The following is an 18,843-nucleotide window of genomic DNA, read 5'->3' as shown; positions in this document are numbered from 1 at the left end:
CCAAACCTATCGATATTGTGCAAGGCCTGGAGAATGTGGAGACTATTGATGGTGGTGAGGCATTGTTTGAGTGCTCACTCTCCCGTCCTGAGTCTAAAGACTGCCGCTGGCTAATAAATGGCAAACCTGTTCAAGAATCAGCTAACGTGGAGATAGTAGCCTTTGAGAGTGGCCGACGACATCTCCTCTTACTGAAAGAACTGCACGTTGGAGACAACTGCACAGTAACCTTCCAGGCTGGAGCTGCCACCACCACAGCACTCTTGTCTGTCAAAGGTGTGTAAACTGACCATACCTTTCACTAGAGTTGAAGTATACAAGATTTTTTTGTATAGACCATATCTATTTAGACTTCAAATCTGATATGATGTAGAGAGTATTTTTTCATCTTCTCATTTGCCCATATAGACAGGACAAAATTGGTTGGACAGATGTACTGATCATAGAGTAAACCTGCAAGCATTTCATACGTTAAAGACTAATTATGAATTGGAGTGTAATAAATATCATATACATCACATAAATGCCACTGATGCCTTGTGTTCAGGCTGGCAGCTGGACGTGGTTAAGCCTCTGGAGGACAAGACTGCCATTGCGGGTGAGGAGGTGGAGTTTTCCTGTGTGCTCAGTGAGCCAGTGTCCGAGAAGGAGGTGACCTGGTATGCTAATGGGACTGAGCTGCGGCCTGATGAGCACTGGGCCATGAGGTCAAGTGGTTGTACGCACACCCTGATCCTGAAGAAAGCCCAAGCTCAGCCTCCACAGGAAATCACCTTCGCAGCACAGGATGCTATCTCCATGGCCAAACTCACTACCATTAGTAAGTAACCATATTCAATGCAAAGCCAATCTAACAACCAAACAATGACAGGAATTCATTGACTGATAAGAATCTTCTGGTCAGTGTTCTTATTATTGCTCTACTTTGCCTTTTTTCTTGTAATTGTGTTATTTCATTTTGGTTAACATCATTTGACATAACAACGGTATGCTCTCAGAAGTGAAAAGCACACTCTTTCAGACTTGATGTACACTGTGTTTTTCTATCCCAAAAACCTACAGCGGTTCCTGATCCTCCTGAAGACCCAGAACTGGTGAACAAGGGCAAGCAGTCAGTTACTCTGTCTTGGTTCACCCCGCTGAATGATGGAGGCAGCCCCATCCTGGGCTACCGTGTGGAAATGCGATTAGCTGACAGTGTTCTCTGGCTCCCGTGTCATACTGAGCCAGTGTGCAACACTGAGTTTGTGGTGGACAACCTCATTCCAGGATCTGGGTACAGGTTCCGGGTGGCAGCGATCAACCAGGCAGGCACTGGAGAGCCTGTTCAGCTGCCTCAGACAGTCACACTTGGTACGAGATCGAGTTATAATCTACGTCATTCCTACACAGTGTTAATGTACACAAGTTGTATGGAGTATGTACAGTTGCAGCTGTAGAAAATCTATACTTGGTTTGTTAACAATATATACTATACAACAGAGTTTGTAGGTGAATCTACTTGGGCAGAAGAGTGGGTTTTTGGTTTAAATGCAGCTCATACAGAGTATGCCTGCTTGCAAACCTAGTTGTAGATTTGGAGTATTTAATAGTTTGTGTAGCAGTGTAAACATCAGCCCTTATTTAAAAGGCAAGAGTAGCCATACACAGAAAAGGCATTAGAGGACTGGAAGTAAATACCTTTTACATAGCCAGATCCTCAGGAATGCTGCTTCATTTTTTAACTCGGGTCCTTTTTTTAATGGGGTTAACATTTCTCCCCTTATTAATTAAATTGGGCTTGCTTTCATAGATGCTCCAGTAACTGTGACCAAACAGCTGTCGTGTTCTGAGTTGCACAAGGGAAAAATGGCACGGCTTGAGTGCCAGCTCTCCTCTGAGAGCAAGCAGGTCACTTGGCTAAAGGACAGCAAAGAGATCGAGATGGGAGTCAAGTACCAGGTTCTGACAGAGGCCAAGACTCAAGTTTTGCTCATTAAGGATTTTGAGCCTGCTGACCAGGGAGTCTATACATGTGTGGCCTCAGAGGAAGCAGAGACCTCCATCAACCTCAACCTTGAAGGTACCAAACAAACACTGTCTTTTGTTTGTTTATTCAAAATGTATTATTGTTTCAACATATTTATTTAACACCGAATTCTCTTTGGCTCTGTTTTTTTTTATGTCTGTCTCCTTGTGGATTGTCATGCCCAGTAACATTTTGTCAGTGTGTCATCATGTATTAAGTTCCCTAGTTTTGCATGTGTCCTTGCAACTGATGTCTGCGCCATAAGGGAACATGGAAAAGTATTACAAGCAACAGAATGTTCAGCAATGAGCCACACAGAAGATGCTGTGATTTTCACTATTTAGCTTTACCTATTTTTACATAATGAAACATTGATTGCTGTTTTCCTTCATTTTAGCATACAGTTTTGGTAACCATATCTAGTTCATACAATTGGACCTAACCTGTGTTTGAGACTGATGAAGCATCCTTGATTTCAGATACAGAGATACCTCAGGCAGAGCTGGATGAAGGCGGCCAGCCCAGCCTGCCTCCCGAATCTGCTGGTGAGGGTGACGTGCATGCTCTTTGGGAAGCACTGGCTAAAAAGCGTCGCATGAGTCGAGAACCTACTCTGGACTCAATCTCTGAGTTGCCAGAGGAGGACGGGAAGGAGAAGGCACAGCTTAAAGAGGGAGAAGAACCTCAGAAGGTGGAGGTGAAAGAGAGCATTTCCACAGAACCTACTATGGCAGCGGCAGAGCCCAATCTCTACACCAGCTCTGATGATGAGTCCCTCAGTGGTACACCCAGCTTGGTCTCCTATCTCAAGAAGAGCAGCAAGTCCACCCTCACAGTGGCTGGCCAAGCTCAGAGCATATCCACCAAGAAGTTCTATGAGCACTTCCAGATGACGGAGCAAACAGTGCAGCAGACAACAGAGGAGAAATCAACAATGGAGATTTCCAAGGAGGACGAATCAGAGATGCGGGAAGCTGCCATCAAGATCCAAGCAGCTTTCAAGGGCTACAAGACTCGTAAGGACATGCGACCTGTCTTCAAAGAAGTTTTTAAGGACCAGACTAAAGAGCCGAATGGAACAATTCACTTGGAGTGTGTGACCGAGGGAAAGCCGGACAAGGTTCTCTGGCTAAAAGACGGAGAGCCCTTGACAGATGGCAAGCACTACCACATTGATATCTACAATGATGGCACCTGCTCCCTGGTCATCACAGCTGCCACAACCAAAGACACTGGTGTTTACACTTGTGAGGTAACCAACAAGTTTGGTGTCATCAGTCACAGCGGGAAAGTGACAGTCGGATCCTTAAGGGAATCATCTGGCCGCCGGCCACTAACTGTGGGCTATAGTGCTGATAGTGAACCAGAAAGCTCCTCTGGCAGTGAAATGGATGAGTCACTGCGTCAGGCCAGCAAACGTTTGCGAAGACTCCTCCGCACTCGTCTCCCTCCAGATGTGGAGGAGGAGCCATTCGTGAGTGCTGATGAAGGTGACCTCCCGGATCCACATTCCTATCGTGAGGATGACCGCTACATCTACATCCGATTCGACAGCAGAGAGGAGGCTCAGGTGGCCTCTCAGCGCTTCCAAGAGATGTTCACTCAGCAAGGGGTTCCCGTGGAAACCACCATCCTTGAGGCAGGGAATAAGGTGGAGCTGCGTATCATGAAAATGGGCTACACCCAAGATGGCTCTCAGACCCCAACACAGGACAGGCAGCTGCCTGCTTTTATGACTGGAGCACCTGGTACGACAAGTTTTATTCCTCTGTTTAGTCATGATTTTGTCATCATTGTTCGAACCTTTCCTTTCTCAGTCTTTAACTTAATTCGTCTGTATTGTTAAGTATGAAGGGTGATTTGTGTCAGTATGAAGTTGCTCATACGGTAGGAGGGTGTGATCCTCATAAGCCTGTTGTGCCTTTTGGAGTGAATATTGGAGATGCTGTGTCACCTGCATGAGTTTTTTTTGCTTGTGCCTGCTTTACTGTGCAGTCATTGTGTTCTGTCCTTCTTTCAATCCTCCCTCTTCATCTTAACAATCGACCTGTGAACCCTCAGCGGCCCCTGTCTTTCTGACGGAGCTTCATAGCCAGGAGGTGCCTGATGGTTACCCCGTCAGCTTTGACTGTGTGATTATTGGTAAGCCTCCTCCCAGCGTGCGCTGGTTTAAGGACGGGAAGTTGCTGGAGGAGAATGACCACTACATGATCAATGAGGACCAGGAGGGCTGCCACCAGCTCATCATCATGTCTGTGCTGCCGTCTGACACAGGCGTTTACCGCTGCATGGCAGAGAACGACAGTGGCGTCGCATCCACCAAGGCTGAGCTCAGGGTGGACAGTGAGTACGCTGTTAAAAGAAAGTGTCATAAAGAAAAGAAAAGAAAAAAAGAGACGGGGGCAAGTGAGCTGTAGAAAATAGTGAATCAAATTCAGAAATATAGTGTTTACAGAAGCCCAAAAAAGGCCCAAAAACCTGTCACTTTCTTTTACCAGTGTGGTGATTTGCCTTGCCAGATTGTGACCATGTGACCTGTCTTCTGAAAAAACAATTAGTGTATCTAAGGCACTAGTTAGTTATGGTAGTTATGGTAAAATACTCCATAACTACCATTACTTTTTCAACAAAAAGTAAGACAATGGACACTAATTGCTTTTACAGAGGAAGTCTGTGATGAACAGAAAGACTAGAGTGGTTTATTACAGAAAAAAGACATTGAATTGATTTAAAAAAGAAATAGCTACTGTCAAAACATAACTCACTCAGTGTTGTGTTTTTGTAAGTATTTAAGCACACCTTCATTAAAATGCCCCCATCAAATTGCATTGTGTGTCCCTCAGAATATCTAGTGAGTCCAATTATTGTAACCTTTCTCTAATCCATAATGGTCTGGTTATTTAATCCCCTCATGTTCACAGTGTCCTGCAGCTCAGACTATGACACCGCAGCTGACGCCACGGAGACATCTTCATACGTCAGTGCCAAGGGCTATATCTCCCGGTAAGACCACAGCACATCCATAGCACAGCCCATTTCCCTCTGAAAGCTACATAATGTTTCAACCAAATCCAAGCTGATACTAAGACAAACTTACCTTCTTTTCATGTGTACCTATAAGTGTACACTGTAACGACTTTTTAACAAAACAAATGTAATACAATTTAGGGATGGTGTAGAAATGTTTTGTTGAGATGGCGTATTGTTTGGATAAAGGTAACTCTTAATACTCCAGGGAAACTGAGGCCTTTGAGTCAGTGGCTGAGGAGGAGCAGCTTCCACAGGTTCTGGATGAGCTACATGATGTCCACATCTGCCCTGGGGCACCCATAGCCAAAATGAGCGTCAGGGTTAAAGGTTGGTTTGGACCACCAAAAAAAGCACCACTGCAAAAAAGCAGCACTACAGGAACCTAAGCAAAATGATGATCAGTTTTGGCTGCAGGATTTGAAGTTCCTAAGCTGCTTTCTGACTCGATTCAAATGTGATCTAAAATTTCATGAATTACACATTTTTAAGACACATTTTTAACTACTCTTGACTTTTTTTCAATTATTCATCAGTTCTATCTTATTAGAAGATTTTGTACTTTTGTACAAAACAAGCATTATTTCCACAACATCTGTGCTCTTGATGTGGTTCACTTTGCAGGATTCCCTACACCAAGAGTTTACTGGTTCAAAGATGGCACACCACTGCGACCTTCAGACCGGATTCTGGTGTCAGCGGAACATGGTCTTCACAGCCTGGAGATTTTAGAGGTGACCCGTGAGGACATGGGGGAGTACTCTGCCTATATTAGCAATTCAGCTGGCTCAGCGTACTCTTCTGCCCGGATGATTGTTTTGGGTAAGTCAGCCAATACTGGTTTAAATATCATAGTTGTTAAACTTATGATGAGATCCTAGAGTTTTATAATGCAAGTGAGCTGCAACACACACTGTATATGTCACTTTGTGTTTATAAACAAAAGTAAGAAAATAAACCATAGTTTTATAAGCTGAATCAGTTTATTGATGATTCTATCTCTGTTTTAGGCAGTTATCCCTGTTTTTTTTTTTTTACCTTCAAGTTCACTTTTAATGTTTTACATTCATTCCCCTTCTACAGGTCCAGGAGAGTGTCTACCTGACCAAGGAAGACCCAAGGGTATAAATTAACATTGTGTTTAACTTGTATCTAAATGTGTTATATGTGATCACCATGAATTTCCTTATCACTTGACAGTAGGTTTTCATTTGATTGGCTGTGGGTGAGTAATATTGTGCCCGGCTTTGTTCCACACCACAGATTCAAAGGAGCCATTGGTTCCTCCACGGTTCCTGGAGAGATTTACCAACAGGAGTGTGAAGCAAGGAAACAGCATCACCCTGTCTGTCAAAGTGGAAGGTAGTACTCTGAAATTTTATGTTCTCACCATAGACTTACTCTGAAGTAATGTATTTCCACTGTACACTTAAACTGGAAGTCTTTTTTCCCACTATGCACTTAATCTAGAATTTTACATTTCTACCAAATTTTCACTTATGCTGGAACTCTGTACTCTAAGCGTGCACTTGTCCTGGAATTCTGTATTCACACCATACACTTGCCTTTGAATTTCATATTCACACCACTCACTTATCCTGGAATCCTGTATTACCACCATGCACAGAACTCTGACACAATATTTGAACAATTTTAGGTGCAGCTGTCTTAATTAAAAAAAAAAAATCAAATATCTGCCTGTAAAATCAATACAAATACAGTAAATGGCTGATTTTGAGGGAAAAAAGAATATTTCTTTTTACAGTTTTTATAACCGTGTCTTCATGTTTTCTCATCCTCTCTGTCTCAGGTTCTCCTAGTCCCTCCATCACCTGGCTGAAGGAGAAGTCTGCGGAGGATGTCCTTTGGATCAAAGCAGACACTAGAGGCTATAAAGTGGCCAGCTCTGGACGCCAGCACAGTCTCATTCTGATGGACGTAAGCAAGGAGCACAGTGGCACATACACATGCATCGCCACCAACAGGGCGGGGCAGTCCTTGTGCTCAGCTCACCTGTCTGTGGAGGAAGGTGAGAAACCACACCATGGTCTCTAAACTCTATCAGCTGCTTTGTTTAAAAGAGATAAATACATGCCTGACACACTATAACACAGGCCTGATGAACTGGTGAATATGCTTAATTCACCTTATTGACAGATTTAATCTGATTTGTTTTTGCATAAGTATACATAGATTTTGATCACTATAATTAGTATTGTTGTCAAAAAATTTGCACTTATTTAATATGTGCTGAGTGATCATTCTTAAGTTTGCATTGACTTACTCTTGATCTTAAGGAAAACTTAAATAGAGTAGACAGCTTTGAACAAATGTAAAATTGGAAGTGCAATTCTTTGTCTATGATAAACAAATCTAATTTAGGTGATTCTTCATTAGATTCTTAATTATTTAAGGTTAATATCCATCATTATCCTTGTTTACACAACACTTGTAAAGAAAGTCATCTTCCCTCATTTCTTTTCAAATAGGGGTTGAAGAGAAGATCCAGATCCCTCTAGAGTAAGTGGTTGTTAGGAATGAACAGTAATATAACTTAACTGAATAGGTGGATATAAATGTGTGTATGTAACCTAAGGCCATGCAATGCTGTGTTTTTTTTCTCAATAAAGGACTCTGGGCATTACAATCAGCCCACCAGAGGAGGAGACTAAAGGTGAGGTTTAGCACTTATTTCATTTAGCAGTAAATCTTTCCTGAAGTTTGCTCTTGGTGTCACTGAAGTATGTTGAGCTACTGCAAAGAATGTTTCCCTCTAGTGGAGATGTTGGGAACACATTTTCATGGCCCAAATATGCCACAGAATCTAAACTTCCTTCTAATTAACCTCTTAGGAGAGACAAAAATGCCTTTTCTGGGTGAAGTCGGCACTGAGGAGTTTCTTCAGAAGCTCACCTCCCAGATCACTGAAATGGTTTCAGCCAAGATCACCCAAGGTGAGACACTGACACAGCATGGACTGTTCTGCTGGTGATATTGGGGGGTGACATGTTCAGTAGTTTTCATATACAAATACTTTTCTTATTAGAAATGGATAATTCCTCTATAACCAAATTATTGCTTTATTCTGGAAATATATCCTTGCATATAATTATATATTGTTTAATTAATTAAACGATTACTATGGCTTTTAAACAATGTTAAATTATAACATCTTTCCACAAGGAACCTACTGATCTCTCACTTCTCCTAATATTCACTCAGAGTTGATGTGAATGGTTCTTTTGAGTGTGCTTTTTGTGCGAGTTGTTCCAGTTGTCTGATGTGTTTGGTTTGATCGACAGCTGAAAGACACAGAAAGTATATCATCACTAATGAGTGTCAAATCACATGCCTGGTTTGGGAGGATACACAACATTTACTCACTTCCTCTGCACAGACCTCTCTCATCTCCTCTCCCTCTCCTCATGGCCTTTATTAGGCAGAGCAGATTCAGGTTTTTGCTCCACAAAATGCCTAACTGATATAGTTGACTATATGAGTTTTTTTTTACTCTCCTGGATTTAAAACCTGTAGTTGCTTATCATGCAGAGGCCATTTGGACACAATCCAGTGTGTGTACAACAGGGTTTGGACTGATTGCATTTTGGCTTGATTACTAGAACCTTCCCCTCCTCATGTGAAAAAAACAAATCCTTTTCTGTGAATTCCATCACTTATTCCATCATTCCATCATTCACCCCTCCAACCATCCGACCATCCATTCACTCACATTCTCATGAAACCATCAATCTGTTATTCAGACAGCTTACAGAACCATCAAGTGCTCCAGTGGATGAGGTCTTGGCCCAAAGTATCCAGTATGTATCCACATACATTTCCAAAAAGTAACTTTATGATATCCACACTTTATTTCCACTTGGCACTGAATCAGAGCCACAATCAGAAACATAAATCTTTTACTGGAAATGTAACAGTACCTTACAGCTGTAGTAGATCTGTCAAAGTTACAGATCTGTTGAAATAACGGCATGGTACAGTCTAATTGGTACAAAAGATTGTTTCAGTTCAGCGGTGAGACTTCAGCGAATGTTTGTTGACATAGCTACCAATGATACAGTCTCTGCTTTCCTGTGCTGCCGTGTACATTTTGTGAAAAATATGTTTTTTACATATTTTATTGTGCCATATTTGCAAGAATCTGTGATTGTTGTGTGCTTGTCTTGAACGAGAAGCCCTGTTGCCTACATAATCATCTCAAAGGCATATCATAAACCTGAAGTTAACATGTCAGGCAAATAGAGCTAAAACAGAGCTAGACAGTACACTACCTGTGTTACAAAATATTTGATAGAAGATCTATCAGTTTCATCAGTTTTACATTTTGATACAGTTGAATCATTTTTAAAATGTAAATTAATTTGTGGATATCAGTGTCCTATACTGTCTTCAATATTACTGTGTAACATTAATCAGCCTGAGGAGTCGCAGTATGGGTGAAAACTGAAATATATTGTAATATGCATTGTCCAGATATGGATAATGTCCAAACGTGGGCAGTGCATACTGTAATATGCTGAAGTCCAACCATACTGAAAGAGCACTTACGACTGGCCTCTACAGCTTAGCATCATCATCATCATATCCTATGGATAGGGTTATGTAGGACAAAACTCCACCATGTATACCACTGTAGTGCTTATTATTGTTCTTATTATTTTGCATGACAATAGTTTACTAACTGCCAGTAGGAACAGAATATTAGTGATCAGTTGATTTTTAAGCTTCAGTGCACATCAATAAAATTTGTTCATGACAAATATAATAATAATATACGTTTACAAGGTTTTTTTGCATGTTCATTAAAAATTACACCTACATGGTCTTCTACGAGGAGTTCTTATTCAAGGAATTCAAAATCAAGCCAATTAGGACTCTTATTTTGTTGGCCCGAAGGCACAGAGATGCAAACACACAGGGTTAAACTCAAATGTAAATTTGGTGAGAAATCATTGGGTTCGAGTTTAATTGTCTAGAATTGAGGTGAAATTCGTATCATCCTGAATAATCAGTGTTATGGTTTCAGTTTATTTGTAGTGTTCTGTTTTGAATGTAACAACGCATTTTCTCATTACTGTAGTTGAGGCACTGGGTCTCCTCTGGACTAAGCGCTGGTCATGTAGTTAATCAAAGTGTCACGTGGCGTAACCCTGCTCTATATTATCTGTTAAAATCGCAGCCTCACTGCGTGTTCCGGGGGCTGACAGTGATGATGAGACGAAGACACCGTCTCCCTCCCCTCACCACGGCCGCTCCCGGCCTGCCTCTCTCATCGTAGACTCCTCTTCAGAGTCCGACGAAGGAGATGCACGAGGAGAGGTAACCTTTACTTCAAAGAGTCTTGCATAAAAAAACAATAAATGTCAATAAAGGAGTTTTTATTTATTTTGGAATTTCTTGTAAAACTCTCATGATCTAATTTAGTGATATGGTATGCTTGGTATGCAGTTTATGTATTAATTTGTAGCACCGTAAATTCTCAAATAAAAAATGGGTCTCAAATAATGGCTGGGTAAAAAAAACCCAAAACAAAACATAAATTACAGAAAGGCACAGGTGGTAAATTCATCATATTTCCACAGCATTATTTACATCAATACAACATATGATAATTATAATTATGAAGTGAAAAAGTGAAAGTGAAAAAGGCTCACTTTACACATGCTGACTATTTTAACCACACATCTAATAGCAGTGATGGATGCTGCTCTTTGAATCACATGTTGGTAATGTCACAGGGAATTTGCCTGTGTCTCTGCAGATGTTTGATATCTATGTTGCCACTGCCGACTACACCCCGTCTGGAGTCAGTAAGGAGTCCATAGCCCTGAAGGAGGGCCAGTACGTGGAGGTTCTGGACTCTGCCCACCCACTCAAATGGCTAGTGCGCACCAAGCCCACCAAGACCAACCCCTCTCGTCAGGGTTGGGTCTCGCCAGCATATCTGGACAAGAGGCTTAAGGTCAGTGAAACAGTCCTATAACAACAGTGTGATCAATTTACTGAGAGCAGAGTGGGTCTGGTGGAGACACTGACCAACTGAAGATGTGACTACCCGTTCATTTAAATATGTAGTTATCATTTTAAAAGAAGGGATGCCCACCTATTGCCACTTAAAGATATTTGACTGATGAGTTTATTGATTTTTTTAATTTGTTTTCTGGGACTTTCTGAAGTTTATGTGTCTTTTAACTGAGGAGCTGTTATGTACTCTCGCCCATGTTTTCCCTCATATTACTGTAGCTGTCTGCTGATGCCAGTGAGGTGCCTGAGGCCACAGGAGAGGAGGTCACTGAGGGTGAATACAAGAAAAAACTTTGGTGAGTTACACAGTTTAAGATCAAACCTGTTCTTGTGAATGATTTCTATTAACAAGGCTCCTGATCTGTTTGTCATCTGTGTATGTTGTTCTTTGTCGTCTCCATTTTAGTCAACTTATCCAAGATTTGATCGATACTGAGGGTGAATTTGTGAACGAGATGGAGTTCTTCACCTCCCACCATCTCACACAGTTGGAGAAAGAGGAGACTCCATCAGACATTGCCAGCCTGAAAGAGATCATATTCCGAAACATCAGCGATATCAGATCCTTCCACAGCAGGTACAAGCTTTCGTTGAACACCAAGCATGTCACACACCTGCCACATTAATACTACCTTAATCAAATAAGATTAGTCCCACTCATGTTCTAAAATTAGGAAAAGATTGATGGACAGTTTGCTGAATACAAATCAGCAAGTTCATTGAAAGAGACTGAATTTCACTGTTTTTACAGTATTCTTCAATTTTGTGATCACTCTTTTGAACAGCATCACAGTTGTAATGGGACAGCTCAAACTTTGTAGATTTTTAAAAATTTTTTCAGCTATATTTAGTTAATTAATAATTAATTAAACCAGATTATGATTTGCTGAGCTGATCCTGAGAAGCGCTAGTGTCCGTCATTTTCACAGCCTGATCAAAATTTGACAACATTTAGTGTTGTCCCTTATAAACCAGTTCTCTGCTGCCTGGCCTGAGTGAGTGCGACACAGATGATGACGTGGCGATGAGGTTCCTGAGAAACGCTGAGGGCTTTGAGAAATACCTTCAGTACCTGGTGGGCCAGACACAGGCCGAGTCAGCCGTCAGTGAGAAAGCCATATACCAGTTCTTCAAGGTGAGCCTGTGTGCAACAGCATCTCTGAAACTGATCTTCATTTCTGTCCGTTTCATATATTTTCCTTTCAGCCAAATCAGTGTGCGGAGACTTCCTGTGGTTTAAGTTCATTCAGTTCTTTCTTGCTACCTGCCATCTTTGGTCAGATAAGTATTGGCCATAAGCTACGTAAAAGACTATCACAGCTCGCTTTTGGTGAGGAGGCTTTTCTATTACTGACAGAGTACTGACAAATTGCTGACAGATTGCTGACAGATTGCTGACAGTGGTGCTAAGGACTGAATGTTATTCATGGTTCAGAGAAGTCACCTTTCTCAAAGCCTTTGATGTTTGTGGATCATTTTGTAATGATATATTATTGGTGAGTGACAGAGGCAGAATCCAGGACTTAAGCACAGTCCTATTGGCCAATGCCAGAAATGCTGAGGCTGAGAGGATCCTCAGTAGGCCTGAGAAACTGCTCTGGACAATCCTGCCCATCTCAGCTGCAAGCTTAATTGTCACGTTTGCTGTCAGACAGCAGTGAAAACACTTACCATAAAGCATGCACCAGCCCACACCATACTCAGCGATATACGGCGCGCTGACATTCACTGTTAAATCTACAATCATACATATGAATGTCTGAGTGAGCATTATTGTTCTAACTACAAAAACCCGGCCAATTCCATGGAGTGACTTGTGAGTTTTAAGGGAAATGTAAATCAATTCTTAATGTTCTCTCTCTCTCTCTCTCTCTCTCTCTCTCTCTCTCTCTGTCTCTCTCTCTCTCTCAGGAATACACAGACACTGAGTTGGCCAGTGTTGAGGGTCCAGTGCTGAGTATTAATGCCTACCTGCAGAGGCCATTGGAGAGGATACAGAAATACAAAGCTGTGCTTAAGGTAACACCACCGATGTGAAAAAGACAATCTACCAGTCATTATCTACAATTTACCCCCCAGGGTCTGACACTCAATAATCTGATTCAGAATGTCACTAAATAGTGCTTTTCATGAACAACTGACCTTTCATAATGGCTGACGTGTGAAATACATAGTGGAGACTATAGTATATACAATAGTTCCTTAAAACAATTTCCCCATATGAAGTCCTGTAGATAACTGTGAGAAAGACTACTCTGGTCTGTGTAGTTGTATGATCATAAACTACAGTGGGGAGGAGTGATATGGGTGTGTACTTTTCAAACACAATCCAGAGTGGTTCACTCTGGTATGATGTGTCTCTTAGTGTTAGTAATAATATTGGTGTCTTTTGCACTTCTGTTATGAAGTTTCCTACAGAGCATAGAGTTTTAATTAATATGTGAACACTTAAAGAGGACTGAATGCAGATCAACCAACGAGACCTATACTGTAACGTGTACATAACTGGTTTGAGAGGGATTTTCAGATTCTGATTCATAGCTTTGGTCTTCCTTGCCAAGACGTGTAAGTCTGAAGATGGCTGAATGCAACGATAGTGTTACTGAAAATGATTTCGTTGTGCAGGAGCTGATCCGTAACAAAGCCAGGAACGGACAGAATTGTTGTCTTCTGGAGGAAGCTTATGCCATGGTTTCCTCTCTACCTCAACGTGCTGAAAACACTCACCACGTCTCTCTAATTGAAAACTATCCCGCCACCCTTGAAGTTCTAGGAGAGCCTATCAGACAGGTGCTGTCATCTCCTTTCCAAAACTCATTGATTATAAGCTGACTGAGTGGTTGGACTAGTGATTAGCTGGGCTAGTGATTAGTTGATTATGTATCTTGGACTTTCAATAAAGCACCCCAAAAACTGATATATTTGGTGAGATGGAGTAGGAGACAATGTCGTGCTATTCGTCTATCATCTAAGTCACAGTTTGACCTGATCTTTGTGACAGGGTCCTTTCATTGTGTGGGAGGGGGCACCTGGAATCAGAACCTCGTCACGTGGGCACCATCGCCACGCCTTCCTCTTCAAAAATTACATCATCATTTGCAAACAAAAGAGAGACACAAATACGGACACTCAAGCCTACATCTTTAAAAACATGATGAAGGTATGGTGCCACTGGACAAATGGAAATGTGCTTATATTGGTTTTTAGAGGAAGCTGTGAAGCACCATTACTTTGTCATTTTAATGTTACTTGCATAAGCAGGTTCCACCATGTCTTTAACCACAGCCATGTGGAGTCTTTGAAACTGATTAAAAAATAGTTCATTTATATTTTTTATGCCTTCAGTATTGCAGCAGACTCTTCTAAGAGGGCCTTGTTTATGTTTGTTGATGTGCATACTGTTCCCAGCTGACCAACATTGATGTGAACGAGACAGTTGAGGGTGATGAGCGTGCGTTTGAGATTTGGCACGAGCGTGACGACTCAGTGAGGAAGTACACTCTGCAGGCGCGAACTGTGATCATCAAAAACTCCTGGCTACGTGACCTCCGTGACCTCCAGCAACGCTACAGCCTGCCAGCATGGAGTGAGTCATGTTCTCATGTTGCCTGCTAAGACCTAGCAGTGTGTATTACCTAAATGTTCAGGTTTTGTATAAGATAAGATAAGATAAGATAAGATAGAACTTTATTCACCCAAAGGAAATTATTGGATAAAGGCACGGCTGGGTTAGCAGAGGATGGGGTGTGAGAGTAAATGTCAGAGTGGTGATCAAAATTGAAAATGTTTGTCATATTTCTCATTGAAATATTCCAAATGTGTGTGTGTGTGTGAACAGGTCCTCCAGATTTCGAAGAGGTTCTAGCAGACTGCACGGCAGAGCTTGGACAGACAGTTAAACTGGCCTGCAAAGTTGTAGGAACACCCAAGCCAGCAGTCATCTGGTACAAAGGTGAGTACTCATTGAAAACAAAGAGAAAACTACAACAGAGTCGCCAACAGGGTTGGTTTATGTGAGAATGAGTACAATGAGGAGTGGGAAAAGTGCCTGTCTCTAACTGGTCTGAACTGAAAACTGGTTATTTGTTCTCAACAGATGGTCGGACTGTGGAGGCTGATCCCCACCATATCATCATCGAGGATCCTGATGGCTCGTGCACCCTCATCCTGGACAACATGACAGCTGATGACTCTGGCCAGTACATGTGCTTTGCCACCAGCTCCGCTGGAAACGCCAGCACCCTGGGCAAGATCACAGTCCAAGGTGAGTGTGAGCATGGATTTCAATGTCACAGTCCTTTAGGTTCACTACATATAATGATGGTATCCATAATATATTAACATATAAGACAACTGAACTTTACTGATTACCTTTATCTCATGGAAAGTTGTGAAGCTATGATGCATGGAATTTTCAGATTGTCTGCTGTTTATGACACTTTCAAGATATAAACATTTCTGTAAGATTTAGCTCATGGTTCTTTTGTTCATTGTTGCAGTTCCACCACGGTTTGTGAATAAGATTCGAAATGCCACCCTTATCCCGGGTGAAGATGCCCAGTTTACCTGTACCATTCAAAGTGCTCCAAGCCCTAAGATCAGGTACCTCACCTAACTCACTCCTTATATAGTACAGAACTCTTTCAAGTGTCTCATCCACACCGTTTTGCAGGTCTGTAATGCTTCTTTCTTAATTCTTCCTGTACCACTAATGCAGGTACTGCTTTATAGACTATACACTTTATACATTACTCTTTCCACAAAAATAAAATTGTAATTGTGATGAATTTCAGTAAAAGATGACTGAAATATCTGTCTCTTCTCACTTTGTTTAGATGGTTTAAGGAGGGCCGTTTGCTGACAGACCAGGAGAAGTACCAGACATACAGTGAACCCCGCAGTGGAGTTCTGGTTCTGGTTATCAAAAACCCTGGAGAAAGAGACCTGGGACACTATGAATGTGAGGTATGGTTCTTCTCCCAGTAGGCCCCCAGCGTGCTCAAAGGTCCCACTTTTACGTATTTTTCCCCAAGGATATGTGCTTGGGTTATATGAGCTGAGGTAAAAGTTAACATCTTTGTATAGTTTATTAATGAGGACCAGACTGACCAAGAAAAAAAAACTATGTATAAAAACGTACATATTTTGGGCTCCAGAGTGGTAAAATTGGTTGAGGAACTCAGTAACAGTGCAGAATTGAGTCCTACATGTGGTATAGGCAGTCTAAATCACGGAGATGTAGCCAGGATGTTCACTGATCATGTTCCTTGTGCAAGGAGGTTACTAAGGATCACATTACCCCTTATGCTTGGCAGCCGCTGATGGTCAAGTACGTATGTATAGGCAGCTACAGTCCAGTGAATAGTGCTGCCTTCCAAATATGTCTCCGCAACTTGAGGGATGAACTGACAGAGGAAATGGCTCATCCTCCCTCGACTTTACTAAACTCTCTGCTGTGTTGAGGGGGAAAATCATGAGACTGTGATTCACTGAAGAAGAAAAAAATGAAAATGAAAAATATGAAAAAAAGGACCTCACAGCATTGCTTTTCTTTTCTTTTGTTTTCTTTAGCTGTCCAACCGTCTCGGCAGTGCCAAATGTGGAGCCGACCTGTGCCCACCATCCGTAGTGAAGGCAGGGGAACATAGGGGAGAGCAGGCTATAACCATTGAAGGTAAAGATGCTTCAACTCACTCATACACAGACTTTGCAATTTTATCTATTAACTATTGCTATTGTCAAAAAAGTTCACAGTCTTTCCCTGAACATCAGATGCATGCACCCCTGAAGAACAGATAAACAATAAATCAATTACTTTAAGGCTGTATCCTGTATGTGAACAGCAGTGAAGATTTACAATGTTACAGGCCCCTTCTAACCCATGTTATTTAAATCTACTGAAATGGTGCTCAACTGTCATACAATGTATAAAAGACAGCATTGCAAACCTTCACACCTCATTATCTCAGTGACTTACAACAAGATGAACTTTCCATCTTGGACCCACTGTAAATGGATATTGTTCATTTCACCTCTCCAAAGCTGGGTGTGACTCCCATTCTGTCTTCTCATTCTGTCTTCCTCACAGTCACAGAACAGGAGACTAAAGTGCCAAAGAAAACCATTATCATGTAAGTTTTGCAGTTTGACTCTTTAGATCTCTGAATATCAGGATAACATTTTTAAGCCTGATTCTCAGTGTAACCTGTTGGACGTCTCTGTGCTCTTATGCTCAGTATTTGCTTGACTGAGACTCTCATCATCTTCAGATTGTCCTGTTCCTTAGCGTGAGTGCATGCTGTGTGAATCCCAGCCAAGTTCCAGTGTTTTACACACAAACACTGTCTTTTCCATCATCAGAGAGGAGACCATTACCACAGTGGTGAAAAATACTCGAATGAAACGGCACATGTCCCCACGAACATCAGCCATGGGTGCTTACCGTTCTGAGAGCTCCACCCCAGAGCCCCCACGGCAGAGGCGGATGCTCGCTCGAAAAGCTGTGCCCACACTGTATGTCACAGAGCCCGAGGGGGCAACAGCAAAGAACCCCAAATGGGTGGAAGTAGAGGAGATAATTGAGTACAAAGTGAACAAATCCCCAAAGTTACCCAGAAGGAGAGGTACCTCCCCTGGCCGACCACCAAAGAGGTCTCCCCCAGAAAACCCCAATGCCAACAACTCAAACAATAAGCTTGTGGAAGGAGCCCAGATGTCAATGGGACAGCAGAACTTCACAGGCGCTGACACACAAACACTGTCTTGGAACAATGACGAGTCTGAGACAAGCCCTGAGGTCAATGGTGTGCAAGGACCCCAAGGAATCTCTCTGCAGGAACTTCAGTCTGAAGATGGAGTTGTGGAGAGTAAACCACTGGACTTTGGCTTGGAAGGCACAGACTCGGAAGAGGACGACAAAGAAACTGTTGTCATTACAGAACCAGACAATGACCAAGATGAACTTGACACAAGAGACCGCAAGATGTTGACCCAAGGAGACCGAGTACTTACCCTCGCAGACTTGGAAGATTATGTTCCCCAAGAAGGTGAGACTTATGGCTGCTCGAGCAATCAGCAGACCCCAGTTGAAAAGCCCTCTGAGGTCTCAGTGGTACAGAGGGACATAGGTGAACCCACTGTCGGGCAGCCAGTCCTGCTCAACCTGGGACGTCCGGTAATGCTCCCTAAACCTCGTCCTGGATTCTTCAGTCGCTTCAAGGATCAACTCTCAAATGTATTGTTTACCTCAGATACATCAACCGCCAGCAGTCCTTCATCTAGGCAAGAGAAAATTGTGCCTATTCACGTGAGTGGGGCATCAGCACTTAGCCTGTCCTTTGGAGGCACTGCAGAGCCTTCCAAGGGCCATGCCAAGCTGGATGTCAAACCAAGGTATTATTCTGAGGTCCAGAGGAACACAGAGGGTGGCCAGCAGAGCTTCAAAACGGAAGTTTCTGCTCAAATTGGTGAGCCGGTCACTCTTAAGATCACCAAGAAGAACCTGTTCCAAAAATAATCAAGAATAAACACTGACAAAATACAGAAATCTTTTGATGGGTCATCAGAAGTCATTAACATGGACAACCATTAGTCTTAAATGGGGACATGTCTGTAAAATCTATATACAAACCTATTAAGAGGCATATTTAACTTCATAAGTGGTGAGGTGCATGTAAATGGCAGATCATTCCATATTGATCCAAAGAAAATCTAATGTTGTAATGTTTTCTTTTTATCCCAAGTACAACAAGCAAGTACCATCACTT

At 42.1% G+C, this 18,843-nt stretch overlaps 1 protein-coding gene across 1 annotated transcript in view; it reads left to right on the top strand.

Annotated features, from left to right (window-relative positions):
• The window catches only part of obscnb (obscurin, cytoskeletal calmodulin and titin-interacting RhoGEF b), a 74,870-nt gene extending 56,277 nt beyond the window's left edge, over positions 1–18,593 (top strand). Inside the window, 32 exon segments of the mRNA XM_030767648.1 lie at positions 1–276; positions 548–820; positions 1,063–1,353; positions 1,793–2,062; positions 2,488–3,756; positions 4,070–4,351; positions 4,930–5,011; positions 5,244–5,365; positions 5,660–5,857; positions 6,119–6,157; positions 6,299–6,397; positions 6,846–7,107; positions 7,666–7,709; positions 7,891–7,989; positions 8,797–8,853; positions 10,233–10,372; positions 10,815–11,015; positions 11,297–11,373; positions 11,484–11,654; positions 12,053–12,212; positions 12,989–13,096; positions 13,703–13,867; positions 14,079–14,237; positions 14,486–14,663; positions 14,916–15,029; positions 15,174–15,341; positions 15,577–15,679; positions 15,913–16,042; positions 16,649–16,751; positions 17,166–17,208; positions 17,438–17,882; positions 17,922–18,593. Coding sequence (XP_030623508.1) covers positions 1–276; positions 548–820; positions 1,063–1,353; positions 1,793–2,062; positions 2,488–3,756; positions 4,070–4,351; positions 4,930–5,011; positions 5,244–5,365; positions 5,660–5,857; positions 6,119–6,157; positions 6,299–6,397; positions 6,846–7,107; positions 7,666–7,709; positions 7,891–7,989; positions 8,797–8,853; positions 10,233–10,372; positions 10,815–11,015; positions 11,297–11,373; positions 11,484–11,654; positions 12,053–12,212; positions 12,989–13,096; positions 13,703–13,867; positions 14,079–14,237; positions 14,486–14,663; positions 14,916–15,029; positions 15,174–15,341; positions 15,577–15,679; positions 15,913–16,042; positions 16,649–16,751; positions 17,166–17,208; positions 17,438–17,882; positions 17,922–18,593 — 6,800 coding nt within the window.
• The last annotated feature ends 250 nt before the right edge of the window (positions 18,594–18,843 follow it).

Source organism: Chanos chanos, chromosome 3 (assembly GCF_902362185.1).
Source record: "Chanos chanos chromosome 3, fChaCha1.1, whole genome shotgun sequence".
NCBI classification, from domain to species: Eukaryota; Metazoa; Chordata; class Actinopteri; order Gonorynchiformes; family Chanidae; genus Chanos; species Chanos chanos.
The sequence above is the reverse complement of the archived record's forward strand: the minus strand, read 5'-3'. Positions and strand labels throughout refer to the sequence as shown.